The sequence below is a fragment of the Sinocyclocheilus anshuiensis genome, unplaced genomic scaffold, assembly GCF_001515605.1.
Source record: "Sinocyclocheilus anshuiensis isolate Anshui unplaced genomic scaffold, SAMN03320099.WGS_v1.1 scaffold361, whole genome shotgun sequence".
Classification (NCBI taxonomy): Eukaryota; Metazoa; Chordata; class Actinopteri; order Cypriniformes; family Cyprinidae; genus Sinocyclocheilus; species Sinocyclocheilus anshuiensis.
The window spans coordinates 152,831-172,528 of NW_015540848.1; the positions used below are offsets into that span (position 1 = coordinate 152,831).

At 36.4% G+C, this 19,698-nt stretch overlaps 1 protein-coding gene across 1 annotated transcript in view; it reads left to right on the plus strand.

Moving 5' to 3' along the window:
• LOC107687647 (liprin-alpha-3-like) overlaps positions 1–19,698 on the plus strand; it is a 42,042-nt gene that overhangs the window by 16,687 nt on the left and 5,657 nt on the right. Inside the window, exons 8-25 of the mRNA XM_016485048.1 lie at positions 1,147–1,239; positions 2,057–2,109; positions 2,241–2,334; positions 3,947–4,081; positions 4,195–4,278; positions 5,334–5,465; positions 8,104–8,166; positions 8,286–8,365; positions 9,132–9,297; positions 9,384–9,577; positions 10,957–11,197; positions 11,284–11,417; positions 11,532–11,683; positions 13,137–13,230; positions 13,322–13,403; positions 13,619–13,819; positions 15,277–15,339; positions 15,985–16,011. Of these exons, the coding sequence (XP_016340534.1) occupies positions 1,147–1,239; positions 2,057–2,109; positions 2,241–2,334; positions 3,947–4,081; positions 4,195–4,278; positions 5,334–5,465; positions 8,104–8,166; positions 8,286–8,365; positions 9,132–9,297; positions 9,384–9,577; positions 10,957–11,197; positions 11,284–11,417; positions 11,532–11,683; positions 13,137–13,230; positions 13,322–13,403; positions 13,619–13,819; positions 15,277–15,339; positions 15,985–16,011 (2,088 nt within the window). The remainder of the gene's footprint in view (positions 1–1,146; positions 1,240–2,056; positions 2,110–2,240; positions 2,335–3,946; positions 4,082–4,194; positions 4,279–5,333; positions 5,466–8,103; positions 8,167–8,285; positions 8,366–9,131; positions 9,298–9,383; positions 9,578–10,956; positions 11,198–11,283; positions 11,418–11,531; positions 11,684–13,136; positions 13,231–13,321; positions 13,404–13,618; positions 13,820–15,276; positions 15,340–15,984; positions 16,012–19,698) is intronic.

The window sequence follows — 19,698 nt, forward strand, 5'->3', positions numbered from 1 at the left end:
CACGGGGGGTGGTGGGGGGGGGGGTGGTTCTCTGGGTTCGGGCTATATTCCGAGCTCGGAGCCCTCCTTAAAGACAGCATGCCAAATATGCTTACTATTTGCTAAATCCGATTATACGTAAGTGCGAACTCGTGAAACGTAGTAAGGACATCGGTAAAATAGTCCATGTGACATCAGTGGTTCAACCGCAATTTTATGAAGCTACGAGAATAGTTTTGTGCGCAAAGAAAAATAACGATCTGCGGCACTCTCGTGAATGGTCACGTGGACTATTTTACAGATGTCCTTACTACGTTTCTGGACCTGAGAACGTTGCAGTTGCGTTGTTGTCTATGGAGGGTCAGAAAGCTCTCGGATTTCATCAAAAATATCTTAAAGGGGACATATGAGTCCATGTGACATCAGTGGTTCAACCGCAATTTTATGAAGCTACGAGAATACTTTTTGTGTGCAAAGAAAACGACTTAATAACTGAGTAATAAATGACAGAATTTTCATTTTTGGGTGAACTATCCCTTTAATAGTGAATATGTGTTCCCTATTCTGAAGTGGAACAATTTTTGTCAATTGAGACCTTGCTGAATAAAATATAAATTTCTTTAAAAAACCTATTGACACTAAACATTTGAATGGTAGCGCATGCGTGTTATGACATGCTAACCGCAGAGCTCCTGCCTGTATGGAGTGTCCAAATCAGTGACTTATGAGGTTTCATGATGGTTAGGATACTGCCTTAGAAGCAAGTTGGGTTTTGAAACAGAGCTTATAAGTGTTTGTGTGTGATACATATATAATTTTCACAGACACAGGAAGGAAATACGGGACAGACGGGGTGGGAGAAGACCTACAGTATGACACACTCAAAGCACTGACACATTTTGGATGAGAAGGTTCCAGTTAGCCTGGCATTCCTATGGTTGCCATAGAGATACAGAATGAGAGGAGATGCTGAGCGAAAGACTGTGTCACATTCTGCTGCCCTCTGGTGGATGTACGCAGCATCCCCAATTGCAAAAAAAAAAGAAGAAAGAAATGACAGAGGGAGAAACGGCTACTGGAACACATCCAAGTTTCATTGGCTCGTTTTTGTGTTTGCATGCATTCGTGCGCACATGTTAACGTCTGAGCCTTGTCTCCCATGCGCAGGTTGGAGAGATCGAGGAGCAGCTCACTACCGCCAGGAGGGAATTAACTAAATCTGAGGAAGCCAATCAGAAGCTTCAGAGGGATGTGAAAGAGGTGGGTCAGAAGTTAAGTTCTCATCGAGAGCGCTTCAAAACAAAATCAAGAGCCCTATGTCACGCAACCATGGTTTTGCTGTCATCCCGCCTCCCTTCCCATTTAGAAGGGTTTCCTGCCACGATGCAGTGATTAATTGCCGGTAAAGTCCTCTAGTTGTTGATGGGTGTGCCTGTCAGCTAGAGCGAGATCAATCAAACTGCCAACAAAATAATCAGCTGTCTATCTGACATTCCTCATGGAAGAAGTCTAATTTTCTGTATAATAGAAGCACGCTGTATTCTTCAGCGGTAACACAAAGACTTGCCAACTCGGCAGCGGCGCCCGTTTCATGTCACCGACTCGCTACTTTTCCGGAATTGCCGCTAGCTACCGTGCTGGCTTGGTGTCCTATTTACGTTGGATGCCTTGAGCAGATTTTTGCTTATAATCTGCTTCCACTCATAAAGTACAGTCTCGATAATGGCGAGTGAAGGGGTTTTTTCCTCATTTCCCAAGACGCGTTGCCTTTCGTTCTTTTTGCTACGCTCGTCTTTCATCGCCTCGTCTTCCTCCCTCATAGCAATTATGTAATATTCGATACAGCTCTTTTGGTTTCGCATCGCACTAACTGTTTATAGTCAGCTCCATTTGAGGTAAACAGTTACGGTGCACTCTAGACAGACGCCCGACTGTAATAATGTTACCGAATGGTCTGATTGTGATCGTTTTGTGTACGTTTGTGCCTCTGCAATCAGTTAACCATATGTTGTTGTCTTTTATTCTTTTTGACGTTTTCTCTCTTTTATCTCACATTTTTCCACCCCCTCAACCGCAGGCGCTGTGTCAAAGAGAGGACATGGAGGAAAGAATCACCACCTTAGAGCGCAGGTAAACTAGACCAGATCTCACAGCTGTTTTGTCGCATGGTTTGACCGCACTTTGGAAAGACACAGATAGAGTCGCAGTTTTGATTTCTCAAGCGCCCTGCAGATCCTCACCGTGTGTGTTTCTGTCTGTAGGTACCTCAGTGCCCAGAGGGAGGCAACCTCTCTCCATGACATCAAAGACAAGCTGGAGAACGAGCTTGCCAGCAAAGAGTCTTTATACAGACAGGTACAAAAGAAAAATAATGTACAGACAGACATGAAAGGTGTAACTATTGAAGGATCATTTAACAGCGTGTTTATCAACAGGAGTCTCTGGGGGTTATTCTCAGGGTATGGCGCCATTTGCGCCTGAAGATTTAGTTTTGTTGGTGTTTCATCTAAAAACATTTCAAGACTTTTCTTTCTTTTCAATTAATTTTCAAGAAATCCTTCACATTTTAACACCTCAAGGTATCAGGGCTATAACTACCATGGAGAGCCACTATAGGCCCCTCCAATATTCAGATTATTGGTCAACAAATAGGCCTAGATTTTTTTGTTGCTACCCACAACATCCAACTATGATTTTTTTCCCATAAATCTAAATTAAATAGATAGGGCTAAATAATTTTGATTTTATTTTTCATAGGAAAAAACATAAACAGTAAAAAAACGTGATATTTGTGTTTAGATAAAAGCTTAATTCAATGATTTTAATTTAAAGGTTTATATTAAATATAATTTGAAATAACATTCAAATGGTTGGTAGGATTTTTAAATGGTTATAAAATAAATGCTCTTATGCTCACCAAGGCTAAATTTATTTGACCAAAAGTCTGTATAAAATATATATGACCAAAATATTATTACAATTTAAAATAACTGTTTTCTATTTGAATATATTTATGGGGCTCAGATATATTTTTTCTTTGAATCAGTGTTAAAGACAGGAGTGCTGCTTAATATTTTTGTGGAAACCATGCTACATTTTTTTCAGGATTTGTTGATAAATAGGAAGTTCAAAGGAACAACTTTTATTTTTAACTAATGTAAAAGTATTTACTGTCACCTTCAATTCAGTTCATCCTTACTAAATAAAAAGTATTAATTTCTTTCAAAAAAAAATTGTGAAGGGTAGTCTTAATGTTTATTTAATTCTATGTAACCTATTAAAATGTATTGGTTATGAATGGGGACATGTAAACTGACTGATATTCTGACGGATAAAAAAAACTAACATTTTATTTTATTATCACAGATGAATGTTTCTTGAAATTTATTTTCTACCTTTTTCTTTCTTTTTTGCATCTGATTAAAGCTATTCATTCCAAATTTTTATATTTGTACAAAACCTTTTCCCATCAAATCTTTAAGTTAAACAAATCTCGCAATAGGAGATAGTGATATATTTACAGTAAATAGAGATGCACTGCAAATTTAGACATTCTTAGCAAAGGAACCACATGACAGTTTTATTGCACCTAAATTACTGTTTGCATTTAAATCTAAGTGAATTTATTTTGTTGTTTTAAAGGCTTGTGGGTTGAGGTCTGTAATTGTGGCTACAAGAATTTAGAATCTGTTTCCAAGCTTTGTGATGATATGTCCGGACGTGTTGGTTTTACGTAACATGTCTTTGCTGTTCATACATATTGAAATGATCTCTGGTTATAGATAATACCTGATTTTTGTTCAAAATTGTATTTCATTATTATTTTCTTTTGGTTTATTACTAACAAAAAGAAGTTCAATTGTGTTTTCACCAGGTCTCCATCAAAAACAAAGCACTATTTTTTCCTGAAGAGAATGTGTTCATTATGGTGTTCTGTATTGTTTGGCCTCATTGTTCTGTCACTCAGAGTGAAGAGAAGAACAGGCAGCTCCAGGAGCGTCTAGACGATGCTAAACAGAAGCTGCAGCAAACCCTCCAGAGGGCCGAGACGCTGCCCGAGATCGAGGCTCAGCTCGCCCAGAGGGTGGCGGCACTCAACAAGGTGTGTGCTGTCGGGTTCAGATCTGTTTGAGGTGCTATACTATTAACTCGTTTCAAATTGAGAACAGGTCCAAACGAAGTTCAAATGCATTTTATCCTGACTCTGTTGTTTAGGCGGAGGAGCGTCATGGCAACTTTGAGGAGAGACTGAGACAGTTGGAGGCACAACTTGAAGAGAAAAATCAGGAGCTACAGAGGGTGACTCATCCTCTCATTTTTTAATTTGTTCAGCGTGTTACTCTCAAATGTAGTGAAGTATTTTCACTTTGAATGGGCTTTTAGAGTAAAGGTCCTTGCACACTGAGTCCGAAATTTTTGTATGCGTTTTTTTGTACTTGTCATCCTAAAAATTTGTCACACACAAATACCTATGCTTGCAACTGATTTGAAAAACACAGAAAATTTAACCCGATCCAAATTTTTTTGTGACGGATGAAAGTTTCAGAGGCAGTGTGTAAACGTGACTGACACAACATGAGGTTGTATTTGTTTTTTAACGTGCGAAAATTTGGGATGAGAATTTTGGACTTTAACACATTAAAAAACAGATTATTCCAAAATTAAAATGCGAATGCAGAAACATTGAGTATGATATAAGTGTAAATACAATTTTTTGCTCGATTCACAAACGTTTCATTATGAATTTCTAAATGAGATAACATCTGCAACCTGTAATTCTTTTGAAATAAAAAAGTAAATATGTTGATTTTAAAATGTTTAAATATTTGTTTAAACATATATTCATATTAAATATATTTAATATTATTATTGTAAATATAAAAAATGTACTTATATGTTTAAGTATATTTCAAATACAGGTAAAAATAACAATAAGCAACTCATCTGCTGCTTCTGAAACCAATTTAGCTTTATACAGGTGGATGTATAAATACATATGAGCACATGTGACAAAAACCCATTCACATTTTTAAATAAAAAAAAAACAATTTTATAATTTCACATTTTCATATTCTAAAAAAAACAAAACAAAGTACTTTAAAGTATATTTAAAGTTGACTTCTAGCTTGTAAGAAACTGATCTAAGAAACAACCACATTTCTTGTAGCGGATCCCCATCTGGTGGGAGCAAAATATACTAATAAGAATCAAAATAGTGTTATTCTTGCATAAATCACACAGCATAATCTCTCATCAATGTCACATATCTTTTATTGACTGTTAGTCAAGTATATACTCAAAATTCATCATCCATCTTTCTCTGTCTGTGACTTTTCCCTCTCTTTTTCCTTCAGGCGAGGCAGAGGGAGCGGATGAATGACGAACACAACAAGCGTCTCTCTGACACGGTGGACAAGCTTCTGTCAGAGTCCAATGAAAGACTGCAGCTGCACCTGAAGGAGAGAATGGCTGCCCTGGAGGAGAAGGTGTGATCCTCCACAATTTCAGATTTGATTTCCTTGACTACGTTGCATGCACATCCAGAAAACAGAAAAATAGCCTTGACATTTCACCACGTCTTTGATGTTTACCTCAAAAATCCAGATGTTGCCTCAATTATGTTTGCGTCTAATAGGAGTTCCAGGCTTCCTCTATGTGTCCTCACTCATTATTTCAGCACAAAAGCAGGTGTTTCATGCTCAATGCATTTCTCATCAGAGAATCTGTGATAAATGGCTGAAACATAATTTGCGCTTAATGTTAGAAACAGAAGACATGTTCCTGAAAACAGAACACATCAGACTGGAGTGGTCTAGGAATGTGCCAAACCACATATTTTCAAAATCTACTAGTTGTAGGATGCCTGAACAACCACTGTAGTTAACTAATCAGTTTCGAGGAAGTATAATTAGGCTGTTTCTGGTTCCTCTGAGCGCAGTTGGATGTGCTTGTAAGAGGCCATTTACTAAAGCCGTGTTCAAAAACAGAATGAAGAAGAACATTTTTAACAGTTAGGAAAGCTATTTTTAACCCAACATACTGTTTTAAAAACATATGATGCTCAGGGATCTAAAGGTCATGTAAATATGAGGAAATTTCAAAAGCATGATTTCTAGGTCTAGAACATCGTAGAAAAATAATCAAATATTGGCTATATTTTTCTACTTATATTTTTAAGTAATTATTTTTATTTACTGTTTTATCTAATCTAATTATTATTATTGATTATTTTTTAAGAATTAAAGGATGAACCTAAATTAACCTCTGTTCATCAATTTGCACTGGCTACCAGTAGCTGCTCGCAATAAATTCAAGGCATTAATGTTTGCCTACAAAACCACCACTGGCTCTGCACCCATTTACCTAAATTCATTACTTCAGAGTTATGTGCCCTCTAGAAGCTTGCGTTCTGCAAGTGAACGGCGTATTATTGTGCCATCTCAAAGAGGCACAAAATCATTTTCACAGACTTTTTCATTAACTGTTCCCTCCTGGTGGAATGACCTGCCCAACTCAATCCGAGCAGCTGAGTCCTTAACCATCTTCAAGAAACGACTAAAAACACATCTGTTCCACCTTTATTTGACCCTCTAACTCTAACACTTTCTATTCTATTTTAATTCTACTTTATATTTATCTTTTTTTTTTATTAAAAAAAACAACAAAAAACAAACAAACACTAGCTTTCTATTTTTTCTAGCTGGGCGGTCTTCGTACCGCAGAGACAAACGGGAGAAAAAGGACAACCAAAAAACTGTTCAAAAACGAAAATAAAACAAAGGAGCGCCGCTTACTGTTTTGGTCAGTCGTTCTGTCACGGTGCACACACACGAGGAACACGGGAACGAAGGAGCGAGGAGACACGGAGTAGAATAAATCAAAAGGGTTTTATTAACAAAGGCTGGGGATCACAGGACTCGACACATCAGGATGACAGGATGACGTTCAACGACTGACAAAGGACAAGAACTAGAACACACTTTAAATACACAGGAACTGATGAGGGGAAGACAAGGGACACCTGGAACTAATGACAATCAACATAGGAAACACCTGGGAACAATGAATTCAAAACACGAGACAGAGAAACTGGATGACGGAGCACATAGGGAGCAAAGACACACAAAACCTGGCCCAGAGTCTGACACGTCTACTGCGTTAGGCTAACCGAGACTTGTCATTTGCACTTATATTTTGTTGCTCTTTTGTTAGTTTTGACTGCTTTTATTGTCCTCATTTGTAAGTCGCTTTGGATAAAAGCGTCTGCTAAATGACTAAATGTAAATGTAAAGGGATAGTTCACCCAAAAATGAAAATTCTGTCATTAATTACTCACCCTCATGTCGCTCCAAACTCGTAAGACCTTTAATCATCTTTAGAACACAAATTAAGATATTTATGATGAAATCCGAGAGCTTTCTGACCCTCCATACACAGCAACTCAACTACCACTTTCAAGGCCCAGAAAGGTAGTAAGGACATTGTTAAAATAGTCCATGTGACATCAGCGGTTCAACCGGAATTTTATGAAGCTACGGGAATACTTTTTGTGTGCAAAGAAACAACTTTATTCAACAATTTCTTCTCTTCCGTGTGCATGCGTGTGCATTCCTCTGCTTTTAAACTAGCCGCAGGAGCCTGCTTTCTGACGTAGAACCCGGATGCGCTGCGGCTAGTTTTGGTCGTGTCGAGGTACTCTCGTGAATGTGCACTGAAGTCTGACACGGAAGAGAAGAAATTGTTGAATAGTCTTTATTTTTGTTTTCTTCGTGCACAAAAAGTATTCTCGTAGCTTCATAAAATTACAAACCACTGATGTCCCTCTGGTATTGCCATGCAAACTAGCTAACAGCTAAATATGGCACGCTCAGATAGTATGCTAATTTAAGCAGAACCATATCAAAACCTAAAAGTGAATGTTAATATAATCTAAACTAGCCAACCTCATCTGACTAGTTGGTTGACCGATCAGCTATTTCTCCATTGTGACCCATCCTACCATGATACTAACCACGCCACTTTCATGAGTTTGATTCCCAGGGAACACACAAGATTAATTTGGATTAAAAAAAAACTTACAACTGAATGAATTTATATGTAAGCATCTGGTGTAATGTGTTACAGAACGCTCTCTCTGAGGAACTCGCTAACATGAAGAAGATCCAAGATGATCTCTTAGCGAACAAGGTACGTTTGTCTTTAAACTATAATGCTATTGTAAAAAAAGAAAAGAAAATACAGCTCTGTTGACTTGACCTGTGTCCAGATGGCTCCATTATCTGATACTAATATATTTTTCCTCCCAGGATCAACTGATTGCAGAGCTGGAGAGGATTCAACTAGAGCTGGACCAGCTGAGAGGAAGACCGGGTTCCTCTTACTCACGGTAAGAGGCATACCATTTCTGCTGTCTTCTCATTTAAGTAATTTATCTTAATTTCATGAAATATGTGACTGCTTCATTATAAGATAAGACATTCACAATCAATTTTACTTCAGTATGTAACATTCAAAGTTTGGGTTCATTAAGTTTTTTTTTAAAGAAATGAATACTACTATTAATACTTACATTATTCAAAAGTGATAGTAAATTTATTTATAATGTTACAAAATATTAATATTCAAATAAAGTCTGTTCTTTGGAACTTTCTTTTTACCAAAGAACCTTGAAAAAAGTATCATGGTTTTCACAAAAATATTGAGCAGCACAACTGTTTTTAATATTGATAATAATCAGAAATCTTTCTTAAGCATCAAATCAGCATATTATAATGATTTCTGAAGGATCATGTGACACTGAAGACTGGAGTAAAGGCTGCTGAAAATTCAGCTTTGCTATCACAGGAATAAATTATAGAAATAGAATTTTAAATAGAAAAGTTATTTTAATTCTAATAATATTTCACAATATTGCTTTTACTTTAACATTACAATTATGAAAAATATTACAAAATCTTACTGACCGCAAACTTATGATCAGTATTTTTATTTCTGAGTGGAACAAAATATTTATTGAGGGAAAAACTTAGGACAGGATGACTTTAACCAACAGAAATCATTTGCATTGTGAAAAGTGGGCAAACACTGACCATAAATAGGGGCAGTTTGGATTTTATTGACTGTAACCATGGCCTCCTCTGCGTCTCTATTAGGTCTCTGCCAGGAAGTGCTCTGGAGCTGAGGTATTCCCAGGGAGGTGGGTCACTTCCTGCTGGCTCTACCACTCACCTAGATCATTATGGAAACACAGGCACAGGAGGCGTGGTCAGACGGGCTCATCGTGGACGCTGGGGCGGCACAAGGGAGGACGCTAGCAAAGTGAGAACATCTTTGTATGAACCTGCTAATAAAGGAATAAAAATAGTTTAATATGGATTTAAACAAGTAACCTTTCTCATGTGCAGTACGGCGACTGGGACAACGGAGCTTTGCTGGGCACTGGGTTCGAGGGCGGCGTGGAGGACAGGTGTTCTGATGATGAAGAGGATCGTGAGATGCTCTTTGGATCGGAGCTGCTCTCACCAAGTGGCCAGACAGATGTGCAGACTCTCGCTATCATGTTGCAGGAGCAGCTGGAGGCCATCAACAAAGAGATTAAGTGAGTTTACTGAAGACGGAGGGACTTTGAGACCGCTTGAAAAAACAAACTTTTGCTTAATGGGAAAGACATTTAAAATGGAGAGCGCTCAGAAAGGGAGGTTAATGGGAAAGAGCAGGACACTCGATAAGGAGAGTATATGGCAGGGAACCTAAAAGTATTTACAAAATCAAGTAGTTGGTGAATTGCTTGAACTCAGTCTTAAGAAAACCTTGCTAGTTTTGAGTTTACGTGACCCTGATTGGACGTTTAACACACTACATAATAAATAAATATACATAAATATAATTATATTTATATATGTATAATACTGTATTTATCTATTCAAATGTAGTTTAAAATGTCATGTATTCCTGTGATGGCAAAGCTGCTATGCTGCTTAATATTTTTGTGAAAAAACATGGTTCTTCTAACATTCAAAAGAACTACATTTATTTGAAATATAAACATTTACTGTTACTTTTGATCAGTTTAATGCACCCTTGCTGAATAAAAGTATTAATGTCTTTCAAAAAACAAAAACAAAATTACTAACCTCATACTTGTGTATTTTTTTTTTAGAACAGACTAGTTAGCACTGAATAACTAACTAGTAGATTGATGGACATTTACCAACCTAAAATTTGGTTTATTTCTCTTTGTTTCGTTCTCTCTGTCCTTAGGATTTTGTAAATATAAAAAAGTCTTTTATATAAAAATTTATTTATTTTTTTTTTCAGTTCAAGGCCTGAAATTGGAGCCTTTTCATATTTGTATTAATATTTAATGTTGTATGAGGAAATACAGCACTTGTGATTGATTTCTTGTTGGATTTAAGTAGATTTAAGGTAAATTTGTATTTTATGCTCTATTAGTGGCATTGAAGAGCTTGAGTTTGTAAGTTTCCATTTGTTACCATATGTGTATTCCCTAGGAATTTAAAATTATGGAAAATTAAATTATGCTAAATAAAAATATGATAGCAATTCCCATTTAGGTGGTCTTTTAAAAGGTTTACACCTTTTACACCAAGGACAATAACTATAACTATAAAGTTTCAATAATCGTTAGAACAAAGGGAAGTCCACCGCATAGCTATAAGGATAACGGTATCATTGGATCACTTTCAATTTCAGCTGATGAGCAATAAAAAATTTGACAGCCAACCAGAATCCATCCTGCTTTAAAGAGCTCAGGCATTTAAAATGGTAGATGACAAAACTGCAATGCAAGCTTATAAAAAGAACAGTATCGTCCATTTTTAATGCTAATATAGTTATACGTATAGTTATCTTTATAGATATTATTTTTGGTGGGAACACACTTTTAAAAAGTCTTGAATTTAGCCTCATGATACCTACAGAAGCCGTTGTCTTACCCTCCCTTCATATTTTCTTCAGGCTGATTCAGGAAGAGAAGGAGAGCACAGAGCTTCGTGCTGAAGAAATCGAGAGCAGAGTCAGCAGTGTGGCTCTGGACGGCCCTCCAGTGCCCCCGACCTCTCTAGGGCGGGACAGCACAGGCCGTGGCTTCATCCCCCCATCGCTCACATCCTCCACCCTGGCATCGCCCTCTCCACCCAGCTCCGGGCACTCCACTCCCCGCCTGCCCCACTCCCCAGCGCGCGAGACAGACAGACAGGTAGGAGCGTGTGTGTGATTATTCACAAGCATTGCTATCACGCACTGAATAAACGTGCAAACAGCTGACTCCATTCTGCCCATCAGAACAACAAAGATGACGACAGGTCCTTGGCCCTTCTGGATTCCACCCCTCCTCCCACCCCTCGTGCACTGCGATTGGACAGGATGACACACACTCACCCTGGTGCAATGTTGGATGACAGTCGCGAGTTCCGCAGGTGCGTTAAATCCATCTTTACACAGGACTGAGATTGCACTGTACAAAATGTCTTTCCCTTCACACTTCAGCCTTTTTAAGTGACCTTTCCTTGTCTCTCTCTGTGGATTTCCAGTCTCTCAGCTGATGGCAGCAGCTCAAACAGCAGCCAGGACTCCCTCCACAAGGCCAGCAAAAAGAAAAGCATCAAGTCTTCCATCGGCCGGCTCTTTGGGAAGAAGGATAAGGTCCGAATGGGTCAGCCTGGACGTGAGTCAGCATCTCTGGGTGAGTCTAACTTAAAAAAATACTTAAAGGGATAGTTCACCCAAAAATTCTGGCATTAATTACTCACCCTCATGTTGTTCCAAACCCGGAAGACCTTCTAAAATATTTTTGATGAAAATTTTTGGGTGAACTATCCCTTTAAAAACAAAAAAAGCTTGACAACAAAATAAAAAATAGCTCTGCACAAAATCAGAGGGATATGCTTAAGTTATCTGGAAACATTCCTTAAAGCTCCTAAGAAATTGCTGACTTGTTCCTAATGAAACCATTCGTTTGCTTGGGACATATCAAAGGGCTCATTTGCTTTTTAAATAACAAATAACCTTTATTCAACATGATTTTCTACATGCTAGTTGTTTCCTTTAGCGCTAGTGGGAGAGATATTCTCATTCTAGAGAGCATTTGATTAGACAAAAATCGGTGTAGTACAATATGAGTCATCTCTATTTTTGGTTCATTCTCCTGGAACAGAAAAACTGTATGTTTTATATATGCACACTAGCATTTAAAAGCTTGTGCTTTGTAAGATGTTTTCATGTTTTTGAAATAAGTCTCTTATGCTTGCCAAGGCTGCATTTATTTGATCAAAAATTCTGTAAACACTGTACTATTGTGAAATATTATTACAATTTAAAATAGCTGTTTTCTATTTTAATATATGTGACCCTGGAGCACAAAACCAGTCTTAAGTCGCTGGGGTATATTTGTAGCAATAGCCAAAAAAGCATTGTATGGGTCAAAATTATAGATTTTTCTTTTATGCCAAAAATCATTAGGATATTAAGTAAAGATCATGTTCCATGAAGATATTTTGTAAATTTCCTACTGTAATTATATCAAAACTTAATTTTTGATTAGTAATATGCATGGCTAAGAACTTCATTTGGACAACTTTAAAGGCTATTTTCTTTCTTTTTGCACCCTCAGATTCCAGATTTTCAAATAGTTGTATCTCGGCCAAATATTGTCCTATCCTAACAAACCTCAAATATCCTAAAATCAATGGAAAACTTATTTATTCAGCTTTCAGATTATGCATAAATCTCAATTTCAAAAAATTGACCCTTATGACTGGTTTTGTGGTCCAGGGTCACATATTAAGTTGTAATTTATTCCTGTGATGCAAAGCTGAATTTTCAGCAGCCTTTACTCCAGTCTTCAGTGTCACATGATCCTTCAGATATCATTCTAATATGCTGATTTGCTGCTCAAGAAACATATCTGGTTTCTAAACAAGCCCTGTAAACGATATCTGTAGTATGCAATTAATTACCAAATATTATTATATAACAATGTAAAAATGGTAATCAATGCGGTATTGATAACTGCATCAGGATAAACTGTTTTCAACATCTTAATGTTCCTTTAATGGTCAGTAAAGTGTTTAATATCCACTGTTCATTCAGTCCTGTTCATTTAACTGCCACCCTTAACCTTCCTGTGCCTCCTGTAGCCTCGACCCCCTCAGATGACCTGGGCTCTGTGGATCCCCTCGGACTCACTAAGATGGCCGGTCCGGTGGACAAGGACCGTCGCAGCAAGAAGAAGTAATTTTACTCTAACCAGTCTAGTGTAGTCTTTCTTCTCACTCTGTATCTTATTCTTTGTACTGAATACACTTCTCTCCCTTTCTTTTAGGCATGAGCTGTTGGAGGAGGCATGCCGACAGGGGCTACCCTTTGCATCTTGGGATGGACCCACTGTTGTCTCCTGGCTGGAAGTATGACTCCATATCTGAGCATTGCAATGGATAGAAAGGGGCTTGATTAGTTTTACATTGATAGGTGCTATTATGTTTAAAAATATGGCATTATTGTTTCAGACTGTCTACTTACATTCTCTGTAACTTTGATGTCCTAAGAAAAGGCGCTTCCTGTTAGCACTTTTTTGTTTTGTTTTGTGCTTTCCTAAAGGTCACCTATCTGTCTCTTTCAGCTGTGGGTGGGCATGCCGGCATGGTACGTGGCAGCCTGTCGTGCTAACGTGAAGAGTGGGTCCATCATGGCTAACCTGTCAGACACAGAGATCCAGAGAGAGATCGGCATCAGTAACCCTCTGCACCGCCTCAAACTGAGACTGGCCATTCAGGAGATGGTGTCCCTGACCAGCCCCTCGGCCCCAGCCAGCACACGCTCCGTACGCTCACACACACTTACATACACTCACACACACTCACACACACTTACACACACTTACATACACTCACACACACTCACACACACACACACTTACACACACACACACACACACACTTACATACACTCACACACACATACACTCACACACACTCACACACACTCACACACACTTTCACACACACACACACTCACACACACTCACACACACGTACATACACTCACACACACTCACACACACTTACACACACTCACTCACACACACTCACACACACTAACACACTCACTCACACACACTTACATATGCTAAATGCGCCATAAAAGAAGAGGATTCTTTAATAATTATACAGTGGGGTCCAAAAATCGGAGATCACAATTAAAATACCTTTAAAAAGTTAAAATGAAAAATGACCATACACTACCGTTCAAATGTTTGGGGTCAGTAAGATTTTTAAATGGTTTTGAAAGAAGTCCATGCTCACTAAGGCTGCATTTACATCAAAAATACAGTAAAAAACAGTAATATTCTGAAATATCATTTTAAAATAACTGTTTTCATTTTAATATATTAAAAAGTTCAAAATAGTAACATTTATTTGAAACAGTTTTTTACACCAATGTAAAAGTCTTTGCTGTCTTTCCTGTTTAATACGTCCTTTGCTGAATGAAAGTATTCATTTCTTTAAAAAAGAAAAAAACTACTAACCTCAGACTTTTGAAAGGTAGTGTAAATGTCAAAATGTAATTTTTTTTTTAATGCTGTCAAACGATTAATCGCGTCCAAAATAAAAGTTTTTGTTCACATAATATATGTGTGTATTGTGTATATTTATGTATATATAAATACAAACACATGCATGTATATATTTAAGAAAAATATATTTATTATGTATATATAAATACAAACACATGCATATATACATTTAAGAAAAATAATGTTATGTTTATATATTAAATGCATTTATATATAATATAAAATATAAAAATATAAATATATATACATGTAAATATTTTCAAAATATATACTGTATGTGTGTTTATTTATATATACATAATAAATATGCATAGTACACATACATATAGTATGTAAACAAAATTTTGGATGCGATTTATCGCGATTAATCATTTGACAGCACTAATGTTTTTTTACATTTTTGTTTTATTGACAGCAGCATTTGAGCTGTATGAACTCATATTCTCCAACTTGATTAAAGAATGATCAAAAAAGTCACATGATCAGTATCACAAATGTACTTTATTTACTTGTAATTAGTGGCCTAGAAAGAGTACAGCATCATGAATATTTTTTATTCTATTTATATCATAAAATTACTTAGTTGTATTTATTAAACATTAGAGTTTGAATCCCTGATTTTCAGTGTGATCATAGACATTTCCACCCTACCCAACATAATACTAATAAACAGTAATTCTGATTGTTTTCTTTTCTTACCACAGTCAACCAGTAACGTGTGGATGACCCATGCTGAGATGGAGTCCCTGACCGCAGCAACCAAACCAGTTAGTAGTCACACTTTTTGTGTTATGTCAGTATTTGTTGATGCCTGACTAGATTACTAGTTTGGGAAAAGAACATGTAACAGATCCAAATAATGTGTGTTGAAGCCATCAACTACTAGAATAGATTTAAAGAATGGATATTGACAAAACCTCTTATCCACCAATGACTGCACTTCTGACCGTTTTTGATGTGATACTTTATTGGAACCGATAATAATTTTGTGAATATTTCTGTATTGAGTTTATTTTACTTTTTTTTTTAAAGTAAACCAGGAGTGTTGGATTGTAAAGCGCTCTGCCCCCTAGTGGACAGTATGAGAGGCGGCACAAGGAGAGAGTGGAGTGACCGGACATGTGTTGATGCGGCTCTCTCTTTCTCCCCCCCCATCTGTGTGTCCGGCTAGGCTGTAGCGTTGAACATCCTCAACTTTCCCTCTTTTTTCTGTTTCAGTGTGAACTGCTTCCAACTAATGACCCGGTCACTAACAAACTGTTCCTCCTTTTGTACCTCTCTTCCTGCTTTCCCTCTTCATTCTTCTTTCCTCTTCCTGTCCATCGATGTGTCTTTCCTGCTGCCCCTCTGCTGCGTTCCTTATCTCCTCTTCCTCACCTCTCTCCTATCATGCTATCACCTCCGCACACAAGGAGCTGAAAGAGATTAGCTGGGATCAGGTGAGTAACATCAATACGTCCATTAAACACTTTCAAACTGATGGTGCCATTAGATAGTTGAGACTAAATTATCTTTAAGAATAAATGAAGTGTGTATTCGTATCAAAATCACATAAAATCGCTTAACTGCTGTTTCCTTTTTGATAAATGGAAGAAGGTAGGTCAGAGCTCAACAGTAAGGATTTTTTTTTTCTGGCCTCAAGACCAAAAAATATAAATGTGTCTGTTTTATTCATTTAAATTTCAGATTTTACATTTTTGATTTTCCAAATTTTAAATGTATATTCAATAATAATACATAAAATAAAATAAATAAAATGTTAAAATAGTTTAAAATAATTATTGTTGCCAATGTATTGTTTACAATTTTACGTTTTAAATAATATATTTGTTATTTAATATTTATTTTAAATTTAATATATACAATTTTCTATTAAATATTCATCTTAGTTTAGTTATGTTAAATGTTTTCTCTTCCAAAGAAAATGTGTGGTAATAGCTGTAATAGCAATATATACTATTATAGTATTTAAAAAAAATATTTATTAGCTTATATATATATATATACAAATTTCAAAATTATACAGTCTAATTTAGATTAAAAACCATGCATGCAGCATCTCTTTTTGTATTGTGATTAAAATACAGTGGTTGCCTCTAATTTTCAATGGAAAGAGCACAGGCAAAGCCTTAGTTTGTTTATATCAGGGTGTCCGCGGGTCCTTAAAAGGTCTTAAAATGTCTTAAATAACGTTTTCCTAATATAAGGCCTTAAAAAGTCTTAAAAAGTCTTCAATTCGGAATCGATGGGTCTTAGTCTTAAATTTAACTTGTTCATGTCTGCAGAAACCCTGTATATGAAGATATTTTTTTTTATTTGTATTATTTATTTGATGTGGGGTTTGTTTTAAAATATCAATTATAAAACGGATAGTTCCGATCCTTGATTCTGATTGGTTGAGCCGCGTTCGAAGCTGTTGTAAATTACTCTACAAACATACACATGTTTGTTTCTGCAACTGTGTGTTGCTCAGCAACCACTTTGTTGCAACCACAACCGTTTCTGAAGAACTACATTGTTTGGTGGAAGAAGGATGTTTTTATCAATATCGTTACATTTTATTAGCTTTGTTTTATTTTGTGAAACCTTGCTACGTATATGGAATAACCGTTTTATAAAAGCAATAAGCCCTTCGAAGCCGTGGTTTACAGTGAATTTATAACAGCTAAGGGGGTTTTAGGCACTCCGCTCCGCGTGTTAAGACATGCTTTTTTTGGGCATTAAATAATGCCGCAAATACCAATGAATTGACAAGCGCAAATCTTAGTAAATCACGTTGCGTGATTCATTTAAATACTCTCCTCCCATAAATTTACAGATTGAAAGGGAAACTCCAACAAATGCGTTTTCAATAAGGTGAGTCGCAAAAATAACTGCCTTTTCAGCGCTAATTTCCCACTTAGTAAATCCTGACAGTAGTTTTAACGCCAAATGAGGGTTTACGCTGGCTCTGTTATGAAAGATTAATCAAATAAATCCTGTTGTTTTGAACTTTCTGTTCATCAAATAATTGTGAAAAAATGTATCACAGTTTCCACAAAAATATTAAAGAGCACAGTTGTTTTCAGAAGACTGGAGTAATGGCTGCTGAAAATTCAGCTTTGCCATCACAGGAATAAATTACATTTTAAAATAAATTAAGCTAGAAATCATTTATTTTAAATTGTAATAATATTTCACGATATTAGCATTTTTACTGTATTTTTGGTCAAATAAATGCAGCCTTGGTGAGAATAAGAAACTAAACATTTTTCTCGACCCCAAACTTTTGATTGCTAGTGTACTTTTTATTCATTCCTTTATACTAACTAGTTCATCCAGGAAGACTTGCTTAGTTTTGCATTCTGCGTTATACTGATCCACCTGCTAAACCAGTACTAAACCAGCATAAACCAGTCTGCATGAGCATGAAAGTCCAAGTTGGTCTAAGCTGGTAGAGCAGGAATCTCATGACATTCTCTGGTGGTTTTCCAAGTTCTCTTTGGGTTTTATCATGTTAATATTTGCTTTGCATCATCAATCAATTCATACAGCAGAACAGTCTGATAAACAAAATGTACAAAAGGGAAAAAGCAACAACAGTCACTTGTGGAATGCACAGTTCATCAAAACATCAGACAGTGAATGAGAATATGGCAGAGAGAGAGAGGAAGGGTGTTTACACAGAATGCATTTGTTAATAATAACATACATTACCAGCAATGACGTCTGGAAAGCGTTGAGCGGCCCAGCCTTCCATTATGCACAGGATTCAATGGCACAATAGAGATTTCACATTTGAAGAGTCAACTGATCAAAGCACAAAGCACAGATCGCATTATTAATCTCACAGTTGTGAGTTGTTTTAAAGGTGCAGTTACCGCCTCATTCAGTACCTTGATTAGAAACAGATGCCTTTGCTGATCTAGAAGTTATTCATCGCGTAGCAACACAGATGCCTTCATGCCATTTGAGACTATATTAAGCATGAGTGAATAGCTTTGCATGCACACATCTCTCTGCTCACTGTGGTGCAGGGATACTTTTGTGAGCATTGCTACATGCAAAGTGAGTCTTTAAAAATACTAAGAATTTAAAACGGTTACATGTAATCTTTAGTAAATGTCAAAATTAATTTCCATTTTTCATACTGTACAATACTGCAATGTTTTGATGCCTACATATACCTGCTGTATTCCAATCAATTGTTTGTAGTGTTTTATTTTTTTTATTTAAAAGATGTTTTAATGTTAGACATTTATCAGTTATTGGTATTTCATTATTTTAAAATCAGTGCGTTTCCAACTACAGTACATGAAAACACATTAAAACAATCAATAGCCAGATCTATTGGATATTTCGGGATGATTAACTGTGGTTACTAAGACATGTAACCAAGTGTTATTTTGGTATTACTATATACTATAATAGCATTTATTAATATTTGGAATTAGCTTTTATTTTTATATTTTCATTTTAGTTTTAGTAATTTTGTTATGTCAATTTTATTATTAAATATTTCTATTTAGCTTTATTTTTTATTTCCATTTTGGTCTTTGCAATTTTAGCACTTTAACTTATTTTATTTCAATAGTTTACCAAGGCAACATTTTAAATCTTTTCTTAGTTTAAGTTTTTCATTTAATAAAACGTATTAACTTATTCTTTCTTTCTTTCGTTCTTTCTCAGCTTTCTTTCAATCAGTGACAATTGTTTGTAGTAGTTTTAGTTTTGTTTAACAGTAGCAATGCTGGCTAAACCAGGCCCCTAGTTCATGGCATGTTGTCATCAATAGCTTTTCCACCCTTTACAGACAGAAATCTACAGAATATGCAGTTATCTGAAGCTGTGAGGGTGTTTTAATATAGTCACCATCATATTAAATGACTCGGTAGGAACGGTTTGACTGTTTTCCATGATTGCATTCCTTCCTTTGAACTTTGGTTTGGAGAAGCTGAATCAACAAAACAAATGCAAAGCCCATGCAATCCCCTGGAAATACAAAACAGAGACAAAGACTTTGTCTGAAACAAAAACACATGTGTCCAAATGTTGCATTGGCCATAAGAGGTCCATCTGAAAGATCAGGAGCTACTGAAACAAAAGATGAAATCCAGAGGCATCACCCAAGATGGAAATCGATGATT